At 44.5% G+C, this 23,969-nt stretch overlaps 1 protein-coding gene and 1 pseudogene across 2 annotated transcripts in view; both read right to left on the bottom strand.

Annotated features, from left to right (window-relative positions):
- The window catches only part of CEP192 (centrosomal protein 192), a 151,132-nt gene that overhangs the window by 9,815 nt on the left and 117,348 nt on the right, over positions 1-23,969 (bottom strand). For both annotated transcript variants that reach the window (XM_053571227.1, XM_053571228.1), the window contains exons 37-41: positions 23,613-23,736; positions 21,535-21,640; positions 20,631-20,838; positions 16,156-16,235; positions 14,853-14,948 (exon numbers count right to left, since the gene is read on the bottom strand). In XM_053571227.1, coding sequence (XP_053427202.1) covers positions 14,853-14,948; positions 16,156-16,235; positions 20,631-20,838; positions 21,535-21,640; positions 23,613-23,736 — 614 coding nt within the window. The remainder of the gene's footprint in view (positions 1-14,852; positions 14,949-16,155; positions 16,236-20,630; positions 20,839-21,534; positions 21,641-23,612; positions 23,737-23,969) is intronic.
- LOC128571636 (fructose-bisphosphate aldolase A-like) lies at positions 10,958-12,024 on the bottom strand (annotated as a pseudogene).

The raw sequence follows: 23,969 nt of genomic DNA, 5'->3' as shown, positions 1-23,969 counted from the left end.
TACTTACCGCTATTTGATTTTTGACAAGCCAATTAAAAACATTCAGTGGGGAAAAGATTCCCTATTTAACAAATGGTGCTGGGTGAACTGGCTGGCAACCTGCAGAAGACTGAAATTGGACCCACACCTTTCACCATTAACTAAGATAGACTCTCATTGGATTAAAGATTTAAACTTAAGACATGAAACTATAAAAATACTAGAGGAGAATGCAGGGAAAACCCTTGAAGAAATTGGTCTGGGTGAGTATTTCATGAGGAGAACCCCCCGGGCAATTAAAGCAGCTTCAAAAATACACTACTGGGACTTGATCAAACTAAAAAGCTTCTGCACAGCTAAGAACACAGTAAGCAGAGCAAGCAGACAGCCCTCAGAATGGGAGAAGATATTTGCAGGGTATAACTCTGACAAAGGTTTAATAACCAGAATCCACAGAGAACTCAAACGCATCAGCAAGAAAAAAACAAGGGATCCCATCGCAGGCTGGGCAAGGGATTTGAAGAGAAACTTCTCTGAAGAAGACAGGCGCACGGCCTTCAGACATATGAAAAAATGCTCATCATCTTTAATCATCAGAGAAATGCAAATCAAAACTACTTTGAGATATCATCTAACTCCAATGAGACTAGCCTATATCACAAAATCTCAAGACCAGAGATGTTGGCGTGGATGCGGAGAAAAGGGAACACTTCTGCACTGCTGGTGGGAATGCAAATTAATACATTCCTTTTGGAAAGATATATGGAGAACACTCAGAGATCTAAAAATAGATCTGCCATTCAATCCTGTAATTCCTCTGCTGGGCATATACCCAGAAGACCAAAAATCACAACATAACAAAGATATTTGTACCAGAATGTTTATTGCAGCCCAATTCATAATAGCTAAGTCATGGAAAAAGCCCAAGTGCCCATCGATCCACGAATGGATTAATAAATGGTGGTATATGTATACCATGGAATACTATGCAGCCTTAAAGAAAGATGGAGACTTTACCTCTTTCATGTTTACATGGATGGAGCTGGAACATATTCTTCTTAGTAAAGTATCCCAAGAATGGAAGAAAAAATACCCAATGTACACAGCCCTACTATGAAACTAATTTGGGACTCTCACATGAAAGCTATAACCCAGCTACAACTTAACAATAGGGGGAAGTGGGAAAGGGGGGGGGTGGGTAGAGGGAGGGGAATCGGTGGGATCACACCTGTGGTGCATATTACAGGGGTATTTGCGAAACTTGGTAAATGTAGAATGTAAATGTTTTGGCACAGTAACTGAGATAACGCCGGAAAGGCTATGTTAACCACTGGGATAAAAATGTGTCAAATGGTTTATGAAGTGAGTGTATGATGCCCCATAATCATATCATTGTATACAGTTATGATTTAATAAAAAAATTAAAAAAAAAAAACAAAAAAAACAATGGATTAATGCCTCTGAGTCTGGACCCAAATACCAAAACACTTAAGTAACCTCATTTCTGCCCACACAAACCCTGAGAAACAGTAACCAGCATGAAAGCCTAAAGGCAAAGGCAGGACTACCAGGAAATAAGAACAGCCACCAGGGATTCATCTGATCACCAGGACACAGAAAGGAAGGAAGGAAGGAAGGGGTGAAAACCACCCGCTGGGGACTGGAGTTCCGTAAAACCCCAACCACAATCCTTCAAACACCAAAATAGAACAGAAAAACCAGGATTATTGCATATTTCATACGAGGAACACCCTGGAGGCTCTAACGCCCATTACCTCCGTTAGTCCTCATCAAAGTGACAAATGCTTCAAGAAGCTGTGGCGTACCTCTTACTGTAAGAAGCAGGTTGTAACTAATGAATTAATTGTTTTTCCTTCCTGGATCATTACTGTATGAATACCTAATTGTGCTATTTGATAATATTTTCCTAAATGGTCTCAGAATCACGTGCTTTGCTGTTGTTCCCCTAAAACAAATTAAGTAACCAGACCTGAAATTTGGTGATTTACAGAGTATCTATAATAATTACTTTGGTCCAAGATAAACAGTGATGAACACAACAAAAATGAAAGACCCTGCAGAGCTTCCACTTTAGATCAAGTGTGGTGTGATGAGAAATTCCTAGGAGACAGTCTAGCCCCCCACCCTTTTTTAATAAAGTTTCATCAAGGTATAATTCACATACCATATGTCTCATTTTTTTTTTTTTAATTTTCTGTATGTTTTGACATCTTAAAAAAACCTTCTTGGGTAGGTTAGACAACTCTGAGAGGTGGCAAAGGACTCAAACAGAAGCACACCTCTGATACACAAATCAACCAACACAGAGCCACAGCTGTCCCAGCTGGCCTGCACACCCAGGAGGTGATGTGTCTCTGCCATACACATTCCAGGGCCAGGTACCAGGCAACTGGAGGCCGCCCGTTAGCTTATAGCTTGTGAAAAATCCTCAACTGTTCGCCCTGCCCTGCCTTTCCTATCCCGTAGAAACCCCATTAAAACCTGCAGTTTCAGCTTTCCCGGGCTTGTCTTCTACTGTCTGACCATCCTGGGATTCTCCTCGTGATCCCTCAGGCCTGTAGACACCTCCTTTCTGGGAGGACACACTTTGTATTTTGTGCCTCTCCTGTTTCCCCTTTTGTGGCCATGCCTGACTGACCATTATGTAAAAGAAAACAAAAACAGAGGTGGAGCAAGATGGCGGCCAAGTAACATCTTCCCTGCAACTGGGCACCGTGAGTCTGGGGAGATAAGACTCCAGGCATCTCTGGCTGGTGGGATCTGCCTATAATCATCCCTTTGAGGATACAGGGATTCAGCAAGGGACTTCTGGACCCCAAGAGGAAGACAAAAACAGTGGAAAACTGGCAAGTGGTTGCGTGTGTTTGATAGACCTAATCCAGCCAGCAGCCGTAAGTATAAGCAGCAGTGAGACTGCAAACTGGAAAGGCCTTACCTGTGAACTATTTCGGTGTTTCTGGACTTGGCACTCAGTTGAACTGCCTTGGGGAGAGCTCGAGCAGGACTGTGGAGAACTTTGGGCATTGTCTAGGGCCCCAGACTGAGCCACTGAGCCAGACAGAGCTAATGGTGTTCAGCTGTAGGCCGAAGGGAGCCCTGTGAGAGAACTGCTCCGGCAAGCGCCACCCTCAGGGTTGCAGAGTAAGGATTGGGAGGGAGCTAGTAACCTAGTGACTGAGCAGCCCTACAGCCTTAACCCTCAGGGGCAGAGTGAGACCGGTTTTGGCACACTGGAGCCTTGGGCTGTTGTCCTGGGTAGAGTGCCGTGGTGTCACAGCTCATAGCAACCTCAAACCCCTGGGCTTGGCGCAGCCCGGAATTCCACAAGAGCTGAGCTGAGACCACTCGACCCGCGACCCGTGCCCGCAGGACCTCCGCGTGCCCTGACCAGGAACTGCAGGAGCTGTGGAACCTTGTGTCCTCCCTCCTGTACCCTCTCTACCTCCGCACCGGCCCACTCGTCTGGCCAGGGACTCTGGTAGCCGCGTGTACTCTGGAGCCCTCCCTGCCTCTGCGCAGAGGCCTTCTCCTGGCCAGAGACTGCTGGAGCCTGGGGCTCTCTGTGCCAAAGTCACTGGGTGCTAGGCATTCGCAGAACTGTGCGCATGACCTCCTGCCCTGTTGCTGGATCCGGGTGTGTCACACTCCGGAGCTGCTTCCACAACCAGAACTTCCTGGCTGGGGCAGCCCCAGAGGAACTACACAGGGCCACTCCCTACAAAGATCCAGCAAAAATAGAGTGATCCCACTGGGGTCTAATCTTGGAAAGACACCTCCCCAACTCTGAGGACGACCAGAGGCAATGGTGAAAAACAATCATGAGGCAAAATCAACAGAAAAACTCTGGCAGTATGAACAATCAGAGTAGATCAAATCCCCCAAAGATCAATGGGGCAGACACAGCACAAGATCCCATGCACAAACAAATACCTGAGATGTCAGAAATCCAATTCAGAATCTGGATAGCAAATAAGATTGAATTAGAATTCCAAGCAGTAACCCAAAAGGTATCTCAAGAATTCAACGAATTCAAAGACCAAATGACAAAGATTATGACACATTGAGACAAGAATTTGCAGCCCTGAAGATCTGAGAAACACAGTAGAATCCCTCAGTAACACAATGGAGCAAGCAGAAGAAAGGATTTCTGACATTGAAGACAAAGCTTTTGAACGCTCCCAAACTCTCAAAGAGGAAGAGAAATGGAGGGCAAAAACAGATCACTCTCTCAAGAGTCCTCTGGGATAATTAGAAGAAAACCAATATTCATCTTATAGGGATCCCCGAAAGCGACAAAGTGGCTTCACAAGGCACAGAGTCTCTTCTCCATGAGATTATGAAGAAGAACTTTCCAGACATGCCACGAGATCCTCAAATTCAGGACCAGACAGTTTCAGAACTCCAGCGCGACTCAACCCAAATAAGACATCCCCCGGACACATCATGATCAATTTCACTAAAGTTAAGATGAAGGAGAAAATTCTGAAAGCAGCCAGACGAAAGAAAACCATCACCTACAAGGTCAAGAATATTAGAATAATTGCAGATCTCTCTGCTGAAACCTTTCAAGCTAGAAGAGGATGCTCATCAACCTTTAATCTCCTAAAACAAAATAACTTTCAACCCAGGATCCTGTACCCAGCTAAACTGAGTTTCATTTATGATGGAGAAATTAAATACTTCAATGACATTCACATGTTGAAGAAATTTGCCATAACTAAACCAGCTCTCCAAGATGTTCTCAGACCTATCCTCCATAAAGACCAGTGTAATCCTCCACCACAAAAGTAAACCCACCCAGAAAATTTTGATCAAATTCCAACTTCCACAGTCACTAAAGGATTAAACATGTCCACCGGACTCTCGAAAGGCTTATCAATACTGTCAATTAATGTGAATGGTTTAAACTGTCCTCTAAAGAGGCACAGGTTGGCTGACTGGATACAAAAACTCAAGCCAGATATCCGCTGCATACAAAAATCACATCTTACATTAAAAGACAAATATAGACTCAAGGTGAAGGGATGGTCATCTATACTCCATGCAAATGGAAAGCAGAAAAAAGCGGGCATTGCAATACTATTCACAGATGCAATAGGCTTTAAACCAACCGAAATAAGGAAGTGTAAGGATGGACACTTCATATTTGTTAAAGGTAATACTCAATATGATGAGATTTCAATTATTAATATTTATGCACCCAACCAGAACGCACCTCAATTTAAAAGAGAAACTCTAACAGACATGAGCAACTTGATTTCCTCCAGTGCCATAGTAGTTGGAGATTTTAACACCCCTTTAGCAGTGCTGGACAGATACTCTAAAAAGAAGCCAAGCAAAGAAATTTTAGATTTAAACTTAACCACTTAACATCTGGACTTAACAACATCTACAGAACATTTCATCCCAACAAAACTGAATACACACTCTTCTCATCAGCCCACGGAACATACTCCAAAATCGACCACATCCTAGTCCACGAATCTAACCTCAGCAAATTTTAAAAAATAGATATTATTTCTTGCATCTTCTCAGACCATCACGGAATAAAAGTTGAACTCAATAACAACAGGAACCTGCATACCTATACAACAACACGGAAGCTAAACAACCTTATGTTGAAGGATAGATGGGTTATAAACAAGATTAAGAAGGAAATCACCAAATTTTTGGAACAAAACAACAATCAAGACACGAATTACCACAACCTCTGGTATATTGCAAAGGCAATCCTAAGAGGGAAATTTATAGCACTGCAAGCCTTCCTCAAGAAAATGGAAAGAGAGGAAGTTAATAACTTAATGGGACATCTCAAGCAACTGAAGAACAAAGAACACTCCAACTCCAAACCCAGCAGAAGAAAAGAAATAACCAAAATCAGAGCAGAATTAAATGAAATTGAAAACAAAAGAATTATACAACAGATCAATAAATCCAAAAGTTGGTTTTTTGAAAAGATTAATAAAATAGATAAACCTTTGGCCAACCTAACCAGGAAAAAAAGAGTACAATCTCTAATTTCATCAATCAGAAATGGTAATGATGAAATAACAGACCCCTCAGAAATTCAAAAAATCCTGAACGAATATTACAAGAAACTCTACTCTCAGAAATATGAAAATCTTAAAGAAATTGACCAATACTTGGAAGTAGCCACCTACCAAGACTTAGCCAGAATGAAGTGGAAATGTTGAACAGGCCTATATCAAGTTCTGAAATAGCATCAACTATACAAAATCTCCCTAAAAAGAAAAGCCCAGGACCAGATAGCTTTACATCAGAATTCTACCAAACCTTTAAAGAAGAACTAGTACCTATATTACTAAACCTCTTCCAAAATATACAAAAAGAAGGACTATTATCCAACACATTCTACAAAGCAAACATCACCTTGATCCCCAAACCAGGGAAAGACCCAACAAGAAAAGAAAATTATAGACCAATATCACTAATGAATATTGATGCTAAAATACTCAATAAGATCCTAACAAACAGAATCCAACAACACATCAAAAAAATTATACACCACAACCAAGTGGGATTTATCCCAGGGTCTCAAGGCTGGTTCAATATACGTACGTAAATCTATAAATGTAATTCAGCTAAAAATAAATAAACTAAAAAATAGAGACCATATGATTCTCTCAATTGATGCAGAAAAAGCTTTTGATAATATCCAGCATCCCTTCATAATCAGAACACTTAAGAAAATTGGTATAGAAGGGACATTTCTTAAACTAATAGAGGCCATTACAACAAACCCACAGCCAATATTGTATTGAATGGAATTAAATTGAAATCATTTCCACTTAGATCAGGAACCAGGCAAAGTTGCCCATTGTCTCCATTGCTCTTCAACATTTGTAATGGAAGTTTTAGCCATTGCAATTAGGGAAGAAAAGGCGATCAAGGGTATCCACATGGGGTCAGAAGAGATCAAACTTTCACTCTTTGCAGATGATATGATTGTATATCTGGAAAACACTAGGGATTCTACTACAAAACTTTCAGAAGTGATCAAGGAATACAGCAATGTCTCAGGCTACAAAATCAACACCCATAAATCTGTAGCCTTTATATATACCAACAATAACCAAGCTGAAAAAACAGTCAAGGACTCTATTCCTTTCACACTAGTGCCAAAGAAGATGAAATATTTGGGAGTATACCTAACAAAGGACGTGAAAGATCTCTACAAAGAGAATTATGAAACTTTAAGAAAAGAAATAGCTGAGGATGTTAACAAATGGAAAAACATACCATGCTCATGGCTGGAAAGAATCAACATTGTTAAAAATGTTTACACTACCCAAAGCAATATATAATTTTAATGCAATTCCTATTAAAGCTTCATTGTCATATTTTAAAGACCTTGAAAAAATAATACTTTGTTTTATATGGAATCCGAAAAAACCTCAAATAGCCAAAACATTACTCAGCAACAAAAACACAGCAGGAGGGGGCGGCGCCTGTGGCTCAGTGAGCAGGGCGCCGGCCCCATATACCGAGGGTGGCGGGTTCAAACCCAGCCCCGGCCAAACTGCAACCAAAAAATAGCCAGGCATTGTGGCGGGCGCCTGTAGTCCCAGCTACTCGGGAGGCTGAGGCAGGAGAATCGCCTAAGCCCAGGAGTTGGAGGTTTCTGTGAGCTGTGTGACGCCACGGCACTCTACTGAGGGCAATAAAGTGAAACTCTGTCTCTACAAAAAAAAAAAAAAAAAAAAAAAAAAAACACAGCAGGAGCAATCACGCTACCAGACCTGAGACTGCACTATAAATTGACAGTGTTGGCAAAAAAAAACAGAGAAGCACAGTATTGGCCAAAAAAAACAGAGAAGTAGATGTCTGGAACAGAATAGAGAACCAAGAGATGAATCCAGCTACTTACCGTTATTTGATTTTTGACAAGCCAATTAAAAACATTCAGTGGGGAAAAGATTCCCTATTTAACAAATGGTGCTGGGTGAACTGGCTGGCAACCTGTAGAAGACTGAAACTGGACCCAAACCTTTCACCATTAACTAAGATAGACTCTCACTGGATAAAAGATTTAAACTTATGACATGAAACTATTAAAATACTTGGAGAAAGTGCAGGGAAAACTCTTGAAGGAATCGGCCTGGGTGAATATTTTATGAAGAGGACTCCCCAGGCAATGGAAGCAGTATCAAAAATACATTACTGGGACCTGATCAGAGTAAAAAGCTTCTGCACAACGAAGAGCACAGCAAGTAAAGCAAGCAGACAGCCCTCAGAATGGGAGAAAATATTTGCAGGTTATACCTCCAATAAAGGTCTAATAACCAGAATCCACAGAGAACTCAAATGTATTAGCAAGAAAAGAACAAGTGATCCCATCTCAGGGTGGGCAAGGGACTTGAAGAGAGACTTCTCTAAAGAAGACAGATACACAATCTACAAACACATGAAAAAAGGCTCATCATCCTTAATCATCAGAGAAATGCAAATCAAAACCACTTTGAGATATCACCTAACCCCAGTAAGAATAGCGCACGTAACAAAATCCCAAAACCAGAGATGTTGGCGTGGATGTGGAGAAAAGGGCACACTTCTACACTGCTGGTGGTAATGCACACTAATACGTTCCTTCTGGAAGGATGTTTGGAGAATACTTAGAGACCTAAAAATAGACCTGCCATTCGATCCTATAATTCCTTTACTAGGTTTATACCCAGAAGACCAAAAGTCACAATATAACAAAGACATTTGTACCAGAATGTTTATTGCAGCCCAATTCATAATCACTAAGTCATGGAAGAAGCCCAAGTGCCCCTCGACCCACAAATGGACTAGCAAATTGTGGTACATGTATACCATGGAATATTATGCAGCCTTGAAGAAAGATGGAGACTTTACCTCTTTCATGTTTACATGGATGGAGCTGGAACATGTTTTTCTTAGCAAAGTATCTCAGGAATGGAAGAAAAAGTATCCAATGTACTCAGCCCTACTATGAAGCTAAATTATAGCTTTCACATGAAGACTATAACCCAACTATAGCACAAGACTATGAGGAAAGGGCCAAGGAAGGGGAAGGGATGGGGGAGGTTAGGTGGAGGGAGGGTAATGGGTGGGGCCACACCCACGGTGCATCTTAGAATGGGTACAGGTGAAACTTACTAAAGGCAGAATACAAATGTCTACATACAATAACTAAGAAAATGCCATGAAGGCTACGTTGAACAGTTTGATGAGAATATTTTAGATTATATATGAAACCAGTACATTGTACCCCTTGATTGCACTAATGTACAAGGCTATGATTTAGCAATAAAAAAAAGAAAACGAAAACATAAATTCACCCATTCCAGTGAGCTGTGTAGCCATCACAGCCATCACATCATAATATAATATTAGAATATTTTGAACAACCAAGAAGAAACTTGCTGCCATTAACAGTTACTCCCCATTCCCTACCCTCAGCCCAGCCCCTAGTGACCACTAATCAACTCTGTCTCTAAGATTTGCCCATTCTGGACATTTCCTATACAATATGGGGTCTTTTGTGACTGGCTTCTTCCACTTAGCATAAAGTTTTCAAGGTTCACCCATCTGGATACAACTTTACTCCTTATTGCCAAATATTTCACTGTATGGATATACCACATTTTGTTTGTCCTTCCACTAGCTGGTGGACACTTGGGTTATTTCCACCTATTGTGACTACTGTGAATGGTGCTAAGAACATTTGTAGGCTCAGTGCCTGTGCTCAGTGGTTAGGGTGCTGGCCACATGCACTGGAGCTGGAGGGTTCAAACCCAGCCTGCTCAACAACAACAAAATAGCCGGGCATTGTGGCAGGCACCTGTAGTCCCAACTACTTGGTAGGCTGAGGCAAAAGAATCGCTTAAGCCCAAGAGTTTGAGGTTGCTGTGAGCTATAACACTATGGCACTCTACTGAGGGCAACAAAGTGAGATTTTTGTCTTTAAAAAAAAAAAAAGTATTTGTATACAAGTTTTTGTTTGAACAACTGCTTCAATTTTTTTTTTTTTTTTTGAGACAGAGCCTCACTATGTCGCCCTGGGTAGAGTGCTGTAGCACCCCAGCTCACAGCAACCTCAAAGTCTTCGGCTTAAGAGATTCTCTTGCCTCAGCCTCCCAAGTAGCTGGGACTACAGGCACCTGCCACAATGCTCGGCTATTTTTCGGTTGTAGTTGTCATTGTTGTTTGGCAGGCCCAGGCTGGATTCGAACCCACCAGCTCCGGTATATATGGCTGGCGACCTAGCTGCTGAGCTACAGGCGCTGAGCCTTTTTTTCTTTTTTGAGATTGGATCTTACTCTGTTGTCCAGGCTAGACTGCCAGGGCTCATTCCAAACTCTAGGGTTCAAGTGATCCTTCTGTGTGAGCCTCCCAAGTAGCTGGGACTACAGTCACTCAACACCATGCCTGGCTACTTTTTCTTTCTTTCTTTTTTTTTTTCCTTTGTAGACATGGGGTCTTATTATGCTGCCTAGGCTAGTTTGAGTAAGCAATCCTCCTGCTGGGATTACAGGTATGAGTCTCTAATGCTTAGCCAGTATTTTCTTTCTTCTTTTTTTTTTTTTTTTAAATCATAGCCACCTTAGTGGGTCTTAAGTGATACTTCATTTCTAGTTTTGATTGCATTTTGCTAATGACTCATAATTCTCTTTTCTCTTCCTCCCTTAGTTATTTATTGGCAGTGGCTGGAAGCAGTGATGGCATTAGCAGATACAGACACCACCACAGGACAGACAGGGTTGTGTGGGAGGCAAGAGCAACGGGCAAGACCACCTGGGGCCCCGGATGAGCCCCCCTCTCCAAGTGTGGGAGGGGGAAGAGCCTGGAGTGTTGAGGGGGGATTTTGAACACCTCTGCTTAGTGGGCATGTTAGACACAAAGAGAGACTGCTTGGTGCGGCCCCAGCCTGACCGCTTGGCGTGTACTTTCCTTGACAGGTGAGGCTGTTAGCCAGGGCTCCCTTTACATATTCCTCCTCCTGAGCAGCCTTCAGATTCTCCTTCTTTCCAACCCAGCATGACCACAGGAGAAGGTGAAGGCCCCCGGCTTCAGCAGGGGCGCTTGTTGACAGTGTTGAGATTGATGGATGCCCCCTCCTCACTCTGGCCTCCAGACAGGAAAGTAACCCCAGGGACAGCAGGGAGCACTGTGCGGGACAGTGCTGTGACAGCTGCCCTGGCAATGTCCTCATGAGAACACTTCTGGGTGTAGGCGTGGCCTGGGGTTATGGAGCTGGGCTTCAGCAAGGTGCCATCCAGGTAGACGTGGTGGTCACGCAGAGCCTTGGTACACAGCAGGCAGCACCTTCTCAGTTACATATCAACAGCACTTCAAGGCATGGTCCCCATCAGGGAGGATCTCAGGCTCCACGATGGCCACAATGCCGTTCTGCTGGCAGACACTGGCATAATGGGCCAGAACATTGGCATTTTCCATGATGGCAAGGCTGAGGGGGTGTGTTCCCCAATCTTTAGCAGACAGCACCACTTGGCAAAGTCAGCTTCGTCCTTCTGATATTGGGCACAGCACTCACTCCACCCATTCCTGGGGTGGTAGCCTGGCCCTTTGTTCCTGCCAGGGGCACCACACCCTTGTCTACCTTGATGCCTACAACCCCACCCTTGGATTTGGTAACTTGAGGGAAGGGACGCCCGTCATCCACCTTCTGGTAGAGTGTCTCATGGAAGAGGATGCCACCCCAGATGCAGGGATTCATGTGGTGGGCGGCCAGGAGCAGTTGGTGGTAGAAGTGCCGATTCCCTTCTACACCACTACAAAGTGTCCATGGACCGCAGCCACTTGGCAATACACCCGGTAGACTTATCTGCTGCCAGGATGCCCTTGCCTGGAGCCACGATGCGGTGAGCGATGTCACATAGCTCCTTCTTCTGCTCCGGGGTCAGTGCTGGATATGGGTAGAGCATGGTACTGGTGGTAGTGGGTTCCTGGCACTGGAGAGTGGTGGGTGTGCGGGGTGCCACGGCGGAGGCTGGCGAGCAGACTGAGTGTGTGAACACGGCGGTCATCTTTCTGCAGCACGTCCCAAGAGGAACACAGCCTACTGAGCTCCGGAAAGGGCAGCGTGGGGGTGGGGGGTGCGTGACTCATAATTCTAAGCATCTTTTCTTATATTTTATGTCAACTTGTATATCTTCTTTGGAAAAATGTCTATTCAAATCCTCTGCTTATTTTTAAAATTTAGTCTTATATTTAGCTATAAGAATGTTTTACGGGTTGGCGCCTGTGGCTCAGTCGGTAAGGCACGGGCCCCATATACCGAGGGTGGTGGGTTCAAACCCGGCCCCGGCCAAACTGCAACCAAAAAAATGGCTGGGCATTGTGGCGGGCGCCTGTAGTCCCAGCTACTCAGGAGGCTGAGGCAAGAGAATTGCTTAAGCCCAGGAGTTGGAGGTTGCTGTGAGCTGTGTGAGGCCACGGCACTCTACCGAGGGCCATAAAGTGAGACTCTTGTCTCTACAAAAAAAAAAAAAAAAGAATGTTTTACGTAGTCTAGAAATAAATCTTCTATGAAATATACGGTTTGCAAAAATTTTTTCTCATTCTGTAAGTAGTATTTCATTTTCTTGGCAGTGTCATTTGACGCACAAATGTTTTTTTGTTTTTTTTTTTTGTAGAGACAGAGTCTCACTGTACCGCCCTTGGTAGAGTGCCGTGGCGTCACACGGCTCACAGCAACCTCTAACTCCTGGGCTTACGCGATTCTCTTGCCTCAGCCTCCTGAGCAGCTGGGACTACAGGTGCCCGCCACAACGCCCGGCTATTTTTTTGTTGCAGTTTGGCCGGGGCTGGGTTTGAACCCGCCACCCTCGACATATGGGGCCGGCGCCCTACTCACTGAGCCACAGGCGCCGCCCTGACGCACAAATGTTTTAATTTTGATAATTCATCTCTATTTACTTTTGTGGCTTATGCTCTATTGGTATCATATTTAAGAAAAAAGTGTTCAACCAAGTCACAAAGATCTACTCCCATGTCATCCTGTAGGCCTGGCAGTTTGAGCTTATACATTTACAGGCTATGGTCCACTTTGAGTTAATTTTTGTATTGGTACTAGGTAAGGGTCTACATTATTTTTCTTGCATGTGGCTATCTAACTGTCCCGGGCACCATTTGTTAAAAAATATCCTTTCCCCATTTAATTGTATTGGTGCCTTTATAAAAAAAAAAAAAAAATTGATATACATGTAAGAATTTATTTGGTGACTCTAGACTCTATTCTGTATGTCTTATAAAACTCTGTATGGCTATCCTATGTCAATACCACACTGTTTGAAATAGGGTAGCTTGTAGTACGTTTTGAAAATGAGAGGAGTAAATCCTCCAACTTTGTTCTGTTTCGAGACTATTTGGTTATTCTAGGTCTTTGGTATGCTCACTGAATTTTAGGATCAGCCTGTCAATTTCAAAACAAAGTAAATCCCAGTTCATTCGGGGTTCTGACAGGGCCTGTGCTGAACTGCAGGTCTGTTGAGGAGGACTGCTGTCTTCCAGGGTTCGTCTTCTGACCGGCTGACACGGATGTCTTTCCCGCAGACTCTTTCAATGAAGGTCAAGCAACATACCTGTTCCCTATTCTACTTCTGCTGTGGTTTAGAATGAAATAAACTACATTTGTAGAACTGTGTGTCTTTCACTCCTCCAAAAGCCTGATGCATACACATAGTAAAGTGCACAGAGTTTGTGACAACTACTACAGCTGTTCCAAGATTCTTCCACAATTAGTTGTGAGTTCATAGCTATGTTCTAGAATTTATTAGGAGTCTAAGTGTCCTCAATAAGTGGGCCAATATCACACAGGAGCTCTGGTTTAAATGAGTTTCAGTAATTATAATGAAAAAATATGTTACTGAAGTCAAGTGATTCCCTAGAATTACCAGTAGACAATTGAAGGGACTACATCAGGTCTAGATACATAAATTAAAACTTAAGAGGCTTGCCTGGGTGTGGTGGCTCACACCTACAATCCTAGCACTCTGGGAAGCTAAGGAGTTCAAGACCAGGCTGAGAAAGAGTAAGATCCAGTCTCTACTAAAAGTAGAAAAACAGCCGGGCACAGTGTCTCACGCCTGTAATCCTAGCACTCTGGGAGGCCGAAGCAGGTGGATTGCCTGAGCTCACAGGTTCAAGACCAGCCTGAGCCAGAGTGAGACCTCGCCTCTAAAAATAGCCAGACACTGTGGAGGGCACCTGTAGTCCCAGCTACTCGGGAGGCTGAGGAAAGACAATCACTTGAGCCCAAGAGTTTGAGGCTGCTGTGAGCTGTGACGCCATAGCACTCTACTGAGGATGACAAACTAAGACTCTGTCTCAACCAAAAAAAAAAGAAAAACTAGCCAGGTGTTATGGGAGCCTGTAGTCCCAGCTACTCAGGAGACTGAGGCAGAAGAAACACTTTAGCCCAGGAGTTTGAGGTTGCTATAAGCTAGGCTGACGCCAAGGCATTCTAGCCAGGGTGACGGAGTGAGATTCTGGCTCAAAAAAAGAAAAAAATTTAAGAGTGTTACCCTAGGTAATAGCTAGAGGGATCTGTCACCCATGAGGACTGCTGACTATGCCATGAACATTGAGTTATTTTGAGAAGTGGGAGGCTTTCCTGGCTATGGCTGGTAAATAAAACCCTGGTCTACCAATGGTGAAGTGCACCGTAAGCACTGGTGGTCTTGTCTGCATCGCTAAGCACTTTCTGCTGCAGTGCAAGGCTGACTGGCTCTGAGAACAGCACGGCTCTAGAGGAAACATCCAAAATGGGGCAACCAGGTGAGGCACTCTTGGCTGATCAGCGTTGTGTTACACCAGCTGGCCATAAAAAGAATGTCAAAACTTACCTTCTGGATTCCATGGCTGTCTAGTGTCCCAGAAATAGGGGAGCATCTGAATGCTGCATAGGTAGCTCTGAAAACATCTCCACTTTCATCCACTCCCTGCAAAGTGACCATTTAAAAAATCAAATTAAAAAACACCAAGGTCAATGGATCAATTCCACAGGGATGCCATTACCTCCACGGCCATCAAGGACACATCAGCCTGTTCGGCAGTGGACAGGCGAGTTCAGGGCATTCCCAGAGTGGGGATGGTCTCCAAGGGAGTCCTGCACAGGCCGCCCTGCAATCACTCCCATGTGGGAACCTTTATCGTATTCCTATCTACAGCACTATTCCTAAAGTCAATTACTGTCTTTTCCTTAGAGACCTCAAGGACCCTGCTGAATGTGCATTTGAACATCCTTTGGAATGCCAATTCTTTATTTCTCTGCAGTGAGCCCAGCAACTATCTTTTGCACACATTTTTTAGTACTATGGCTCCAAACTATCACCGTCACACAAAATCCAAACAAGGAGGACACAGTGTTCAGAACAACATGAATGAAAGACCCATCCAGGCTGGGCACAGCGGCCCACACCTGTAATCGCAGCACTCTGGGAGGCCCAGGTGGGAGGACTGCTTGAGCTCAGGAGTTCTACACCAGCCTGAGCAAGAGTGAGACCCCGTCTCTACTAAAAGTAGAGAAACTAGCCAGGGATTGTGGCAGGTATCTGTAGTCTCAGCTATTTGGGAGGCTGAGGCAGAAGAATCACTTTGAGCCCAGGAGTGTGAGGTTGCAGTGAGCTGTGATGCCATGACACTTCAGCCGGGAGGCAGAGTGAGATTCTGTCTCAAAAAGAAAAAAAAGAAGGCCGCCCAACTCGTGCAGCACTGCTGCTTGCTGGCAAGGACCCTGTGTAGATGGCAGGTTAGCACTCAAAGGCAAAGAGCTCTCAGCCCGGCTCCTGCACCACCTTCCATGGGTGGAAACGTAGCAGCCCTCAGGACGGGGGAGAGGAAAACGTGCACAAAGTGCTCTGTGATGAAACTTTATGTCTTTTAAAAGAGTATTTCAGATGAAAATCATAGCTAGAAGATAGCATTAAATGGAACAAGCATAATAAGAGAACTTTATAGGGCCAAAAAAAAAAAGAAAAAACAAACAAATGAACGAACAGCACAGGCAGCGTCTTCATTCCGTCTCCATCTGCAGTGAAAGCTGAGCGGATGAGCTGGTGGACACACAACCAGGAATGCGACCTATGCTCACACTCAGTTTTTAAACACCCCACACAAAGTTTAAACATCAAAGCAGTCACCACTGACCTTGACGTAAGGTGGAGCTAAAGATGACAGCTGCCACTTGGCAGCATTGGTGCTGTGATTCTCGAGTTCCAGACAGCTCTCTAAAAGGAACACACGCATTACAAGTGAATGCCAGGTCAGCGAGCAGGCAGATTCCTGACATAGGCTTATAACCCCGTTGTAGGGAAAACAATCATGAACTATACAGCATCAGCATCTTCTAAAATAAATCCAGGTGTACCATATAGCTTCATTCTAAGCATGGTCTAAAGGTACTACAGGGCGTGAGCAAGGAAGCAGGAAGGCTCATTTTTTTTTTTTTAATTATTGGGGATTCACTGAGGGTACAAAAACCCAGGTTACACTGATTGTATTTGTTGGGTAAAGTCCCTCTTACAATCATGTCCTGCCTTCAAAAACAAGGGCTCATGTTTTTGAAGAGTCATAGCTACTGTGGAGAGAGACTTGCAAGGGTTTGGGATGGGTGGGAGCCCAGGTCACAGAGGACTGCAGTAGCTCAGTGTGATGACATGCAGGTGGCTGCAGCAGAATCAGGGGAGGGGAAGAAGTGAACACAGGTGGGATCTACCTTCAAGATAGAACCCAATGGGAGGAAGAACAGGAATGAAACCAGGAACACACAGCAGACGGGGGTGCCACTACTGACAAGGGTGAGACTGCAGCAGCGGTCCGGTCTTGGGCATGTCCTGCCCGATGTGCCTGTGAGACACCCACAGGTGGAGCCACGTGGCACTGGGTGTGCTGGGTGCAAGCACAGGGGTAGTCATCAAAGCCACAGGCCACAAGTGACCACACAGGGAAGGAAGGACAGACACAGACAAGGCCAGGACTGTGCCAAACTTTGGAAGGAATCTGAGAAGGAGCAGATAAGACATGAAAACGCAAGGAAAAACTGCAGGAAGAAGGGTCCCAGGAGGAATGACTAGTCAGCAGAGTGGAGAGGTCAAATAAACCAAGACGCATAAAAAGGACCCTGGTTTGACAAAATGGAGCTCTTCAGTGACCTCAATAGGAATGGATGGTGGGCGTGGAAGTGATGGCAGCTCAAGGCTTGGGAGGTGAAGACAGGGAGCAGAGTGCTTCTACAGGAGGGGGCACTGAGACAGGGGTGAGGGAAGGAGAAAGTGGGGGCCAAAGAAGGATCTGCTTATGCTGGTGATGACAAAGCACACTGTATGTGGACAGAGGGAGAGGGACACTCACTTACCTGACCCAGTGAATCCTCATTGCATGCCTGTACCAAAACGTCACATGGGCTGGGCACGGGGGCTCACGACTATAATCTAGCACTCTGGGAGGCTGAGGCAGGAGGATCCCGTGAGTGCAGGAGTTTGAGACCAGCCTGCGCAAGTGTGAGACCCTGTCTCTACTAAAAATAGAAAAACTAGCTGTGCCTGATGGCAGGCACCTATAGTCCCAGCTACTCGGGAGGCTAAGGCAAGAGGATCACTTGAGCCCAAGAGTTTGAGGTTACTGTGAGCTGTGAAGACACAGCACCTACCCAGGGCAACAGCGTGAGACTATGTCTCAAAAAAAAAAAAACAGAAAATAAGGGTGGCGCTTGTAGCTCAAAGGAGTAGGGCGCTAGCCCCATATGCCAGAGGTGGCGGGTTCAAATCCAGCCCTGGCCAAAAACTGCAAAAAAAAAAAAAAGGAGACTTTACATCCTTTGTATTAAGTTGGATGGAAGTGGAAGACATTATTCTTAGTAAAGCATCACAAGAATGGAGAAAATATATAAATACATAAATGGAGAAAGTACATAAATCCTATGTACTCAATTTTGATACGAGGACAATTAATGACAATTAAGGTCACGGTGGGGGTGGGGCAAGGGGAGAGCAGAGAGAGAAAGAAGGAGGGAGGGGTGAGGAAAGGAAGAGCAGAGAGAGGGAAGGAGGGAGTGGGGTGGGGCCCTGGTGTGTGCCACACCTTTTGGGGGGCAAGACAAGATTGCAAGAGGGATTTGCCTAACAAATGCAATCAGTGTAATTTGGTTTATTGTACCCTCAATGAATCCCCAACAATAAAAAAAAGAATGAATGACGATAAATACATTCAGAAAAGAAATCAGATGATTGCTGCAACAAAATATTGAGCAATAATAATAATGATAATGCAAAAAAAGTAACATTCACACTGTCAGATAAGAGTATGTCTATCATAGAAAGCTTTGACTCTGAGGTTCAGTGTGGAGTCATCAGTTAATTTCTTATTTTTTTTCCAAAGTCTCAAAAAATAGACAAGTAATATTTATAAATAAAAATAAAAGACAATTTCAAAAAACAGATCATGCCAAATTTTACAGACAATAGAAAAAAAAGTACTTCAAAATCATTCTGCTTCATCTAGATACAACCTGATATTAAAATTGGAAAAAAATATATTATTATAAAGGAAAATTACAAACATATTTTACTTATAAATGACGATGCAATATCCTAAACAACATATTAACAGGTTGAATTAAAAATTAATGTTTAAGTAATATACTTTGGTCAAAATTAAATCCTATTTATGTGAGAAAACAAAAATCATCACATGTACCCTATAAAGGTATATAATTATTGTATACCCATAATAATTGAAAATGAAAAGTTAAAATCAATATTAAACAAAAACAAAGAAAGAGAACTGATGCTCCAGGAGAGACCAAGGCCCAGAGAAAGTTCTCAAAAAGCAGAACTCAATGGGCCTAGGTCCAGGCACTAAGCTTAGTCTGTGACGTGAACAGGAACTTTTCTTCTAGTCTCATGGCCTCTCTATTCCCATGAGGCAAAGTCAAGGGTCAGGAAGGGAAGGCAGGGGAAGAAAGCAGGGCTGAGCCTTGAGTCGCAGAGGAGAGCTGTGTCCAGGGTGGCTGCACAGCCTCTCAGCCTGGCTCTGCAGTGGGTAGCGACGTGGAGGCGGGCTTTGCCCAGGCTGGGTCTCTGCCAAGCGGGAATGCAGAGGGACAGGGCCCGGGGCTGTCAAGGGAGCGGGGTGTGGTGACCATGATGACATCCCACTGGGGGTGATGAGCAGACAGGGACCTAAGTGGAGTAAGGAAGAGGCAGCAGGGCCAGCAGATGGGGGTTACGGTGAGTCAGCTAACTGCGGCAGACACCAGGCTGAGGAGCTGAGAGACCAGGGTAACCGCCAAGAAGCGGCAGGCTTGCAAGTGACTCCAGCGCAGGGCGACCACTGAGGGGAGCGTGGAGGCAGGACACTGAGGCCAAAGGGCAGATGAATCACGGGACAGGCTGGGCATGGGGGCGGAATCCTTCCTAACACCCCAACACAAGCTACTCGCTTAGCAGTGACATACAACTCCCTCAGGTAGTACACAACACCTCCCAGTAACACACACACACACACAGGTGCTCCACAGCTCATGAGAGGCTGGGCCCCGACAAACCCATCTCAGGTTGAAAATACCATAAAGACGCCTTTCATACACCTAACCCCCAGAACACTGGCCTGTAGCTAGGCAGCATCTTCTAAAACAAAGCAGGCTGCCCAGCCCCGCAAGGGGATAACGTGACATACCACTAGCCTGGGAAAATTCAGATTCAGAGTACAGTTTGTACTGAATGCGTATGCTTTCACACCATCATGAAGTCAGAAATCCTAAGTTGAACCACCGCTGAGTCGAGGACTATATGAATTGTTGAATTTATCCCCAAAGCCCTCTGTGGAAGGTGTTAATTCTAAGGGCCATCTTATAAGTAGGGAAACCGAGGCAGCCTCTGCAACCCCTCCCTAGAGCCTCACTGTCACCTCCATAGTAACAAAGCCAGGCTCTACCCACCCACTCTCCTCTGCTGGCCTACTGGGTCATTTTCTAGTAAGTTTTTTAAGAGCTTTCAGATGGCATGCTGGAGTCAAGGCAGAAGAAATTTAAATCACTGAATACTCTAATTAATAGTTTATTGTACTAACAACTCTCCCCCTCACTATAGTTTTGTTACTTATTTCAAGTAACATCTGTGGAGGCTGGGAAGGTGCGCCTCTGACCAAGTAAGATGGAAGACTCCTGGAACAGTCACTAAACATCCAGCTTTAACACTGTAAGACTGAGTTCTAGGGCAGTACTTGTGGCTCAGTGAGTAGGGCGCCGGCCCCATATACCAAGGGTGGCGGGTTCAAACCTGGCCCCAGCCAAACTGCAACAAAAAACAGCTGGGCGTTATAGCAGGTGCCTATAGTCTCACCTACTCGGGAGTCTGAGGCAAAAGAATCACCTAAGCCCAGAGGTTGCTGTGAGCTGTGACACCAGGGCACTCTACCAAGGGTGACTAAGTGAGACTTAGCCTCTAAAAAAAAAAAAACAAGACTGAGTTCCAAATCCAGCCCAGCACTGAAGTGAATGCTAATGACAAACTTGATCTTCTCCTTTAGCAGGGGGGAAAATCTGTACTGACCACCACTTTGTGTTCAGCTAAGAACACAGCATTACACTCAGACATCTGAATGACATGTTTCTGATACAGTACCTGAAGTTTTACCAGGTTCTGTCATAGGAAAAGTAATAGTCTTGTTTCTTATTTCAACTTTCGTGGAAGGTGGTTTTGTCATTGGTTTCACCAAAAGACTAACTGAAGGCTCAGATACTGGGGGAAGAATTCCGAATGGTTTGGAGGCCAAATGAGTTAAAAGTTCTTCTTGAGTCAAATCTTCTCGAATTTGAACTTTCACAATTTTCTGAAATGAACCAAATAAAGGAAAAAGACACAAATACAACTATAATTCAAAAAGAAACAATTCCTATTTTTAAATTATAGTAGAGAAAAGAAATGCCAAACAAACAAAATACTGAGAAATTTAGAAATTAAGGTTTACTAGATGTTGAACACAGTACATCTTTGGCTCTAAGCCTCCCATCCCCTCTTTTTAAGTAACTCTGCAAATTAGCAATGGCTCCACGCCCACCCTCAAGAGTCATTCTGATGACTGAGAAGTCTGGTGCAAAACACTAATGAAATAAACTTAGCGGAACTCAAAGAACAAACACAGCTCTGGTATCCAGGGAGGACTGGTTCCAGAACCCCAAAGGACACTAAAATCCATGATGCTCAAGTCCCTTGCACAGAAGGACACAGCATTTGCATGTAAACCACACACCTCCCCCTGGGCTTTACATCATCTCTAGATTACCTACACTACCTAACACAAAGTAAATGCTACGTGAACAGTTGTTATATTTTTATTTTTATTTGTATTATTTTTTATTATTTTCAATCTGTGGTTGGCTTAACCTGCTGATGTGGAACCTTTAGATACAGAAGGTCAACCATACCTTCATTTGACTTCTGAAATGTAAGCGTTAATGAGGATTACAGAACCAAAGCTACACAGTAAGAGAAATGTTGCTCAAAGAAAACCCACTTTCCAAAGTACCTTCTGTCCATTGTCACAGTGTATATATATCAGCCCACTCCACGGGAACATCGACGGTTTTGTGGATAAGGAGGAGTTAGGACTCACAAGAATTTGTAGTTTACTCCTTAAAAAAAATATTAATAATGAAAATCAAAAGTATTCTGTACTTTAACAGCAGTAATCACAAGAGTCATCAAAACTGTCAGCCAGGGACTGATTGTGCCTCTACAGTTTGAGAGAGCAGAGAGAGCCCCTGGGCCCCCACCAGCTCACGTGGCCTTCGGTTCTCAACTCAGTGCCTAAGAAAAGCCAAATGACACCAACTCATGCCCCACTGGCAAAACTCATGTGAAAACAAACCACGCCACAGAAATACCATTTTAAAGGCAATTCAGAAGAAAATTTGATCCACTTGGTAATAAAATAGTCACAGTCACAGAGAATGCAGAAGCTGGGGAAGAAGCTGGAAGAAAGGTAGGTAGGAAAGAAATGAAGAAAACACTCTGTTTCAGGCGAAGCCTGTGGCTCAGCGGGCGCCAGCCTCATATACATATGCCGAGGGTGGTGGGTTCAAACCCAGCCCTAGCCAAACTGCAACAAAAAAATAGCTGGGCGTTGTGGCAGGCGCCTGTAGTCCCAGCTACTTGGGAGGCTGAGGCAAGAGAATCACCTAAGCCTAAGAGCTGGAGGTTGCTGTGAGCTGTGACGCTATAGCACTCTACACAGGGCAACAGCTTGAGACTCTGTCTCTAAAAAAAAGAAAATACTGTTTCCTTACAACCCAGTTGCTATTTCCTGTGCTCAGTGTTCTCTTCGAGAGTTTAAAGTGGACGATGTGATCAGATTTGTGGCTTAAATCACAGGCTACAAAAATGGAAGGGCAAAATGATTCACCACTACTGAAGAACACTAGGGCTGGCTCAGAGCCTGGAGCTCAGTGAGTAGAGTGCCGGCCACATATACCGAGGCTGCTGGGTGGGAGCCCAGACCGGGGCCTGCTAAACAACAATGACAACTGCAACCAAAAAACAGGCGGGTGTTGTGGTGGGCGCCTGTAGTCCCAGCCACTTGGGAGACTGAGGCAAGAGAATCACTTAAGCCCTAGAGTTTGAGGTTGCTGTGAGCTGTGATGCCACGGCACTCTACCGAGGGCGACATAATGAGACTGTCTCAAAAAAAAAAAAAAAGAACACGTGGGCTACAGAGAAGACGACTTGTGCAAACCTGCTGCGCCTCTCTGTCCTCTCAGCCGCTAGCTGAGAAGCACAGGAACACTTAGGAGACTTTAACTGAGGGCTCTGGTGTGTCGCTGACCATAGTCTTAGTCAAATAAATGCCCCTAAATGAACACACGTCATTTTGCAAAAGCAAACAAACTTCATATCAGCCTTCTGCAAAGATGCTGACCCCAAATATGAAGCAGGTATAAGAGTTGTGCTGCATGACAAGGCCTCTGAGAAGCTGCAGGTGTGGCTGCCCTCCTCCCAGCGAGGAGCCACGCAGAGGAGCTGTGTATAACCATCTGGCTTCGGTCTTAGTATATTCTGTGTAGAAAATGGTAAACTAGAGGAGGGCACAGACACACTAAAAAGTCAGAAAGCTTTGTCTAAAAAAATGTCCTTTGGACAAAACCAGGAGAATATAGATCAAGCCAAGGACAGAGAACAGCAGAACTGTTTTGTTTGGGCTTTACGCACACAGTGGTCCCTGTCCCTGTCACAGGCCCAGTTTTGCTCCTTTTTGTAATTTTGTGGGCAGAGCATGACACTAAAGCATTCTGTCCTCTTCCAGGGACTCTGTTCTGCCTCTGTCACCTCAGGTTAACCATGGCTGGCTGTGTGTGACCTCTGCTTCCCAAAATGGTGTGCCATTTACTCCACAAGCAAATACTCTGTACCATCAGCACAGTGCAAAGTTTTGCTCAGTAAGTTAAAAAGAAACATTATTTGACCCACGGAACGTCACTCTCACAGCATTGGGACTGCACTTTGAAGAGCAGAGCAGTCGTCCTCACGGTGGTGAGACAATTTAACCCACAGCAAGTCACCCTAACAGCATCAGGACTGCACTCTGAAGAGCATAGCAGTCTTACTCACTGTGGCGAGACACAGCCGAGCTGCGGTGTGACTGTGAGACAGTGCGCCGGCCAGCACAGCTCGAATCTCAGCAGCACGGCACAATTATTTACAATCTGGAAACAAGCCGTTTTCGCCAAGTCACCTGTTGTATCAGAAAAATAAAATTTACATTTAGCAACAGTGAAAAGGCAAACATTTAACAAATGATGCGATTTATTTCGATCTCCCAACTGCTAAATTACAAGAATTTCAAATCCCTGATAAGTGAGCCCAACTGTTCACGACAGGAGACGACAAAGACACTGGCAACATGGAGTGAAGTTAGGGGAAGTGGGGTCTGAAAATTGTCACCACAGGGAACTCACTCTGCATGTG

Source organism: Nycticebus coucang, chromosome 19 (assembly GCF_027406575.1).
Source record: "Nycticebus coucang isolate mNycCou1 chromosome 19, mNycCou1.pri, whole genome shotgun sequence".
NCBI lineage: Eukaryota > Metazoa > Chordata > Mammalia > Primates > Lorisidae > Nycticebus > Nycticebus coucang.
Note: the sequence above shows the minus strand (reverse complement) of the source record. Positions and strands in the feature narration are given on the sequence as shown.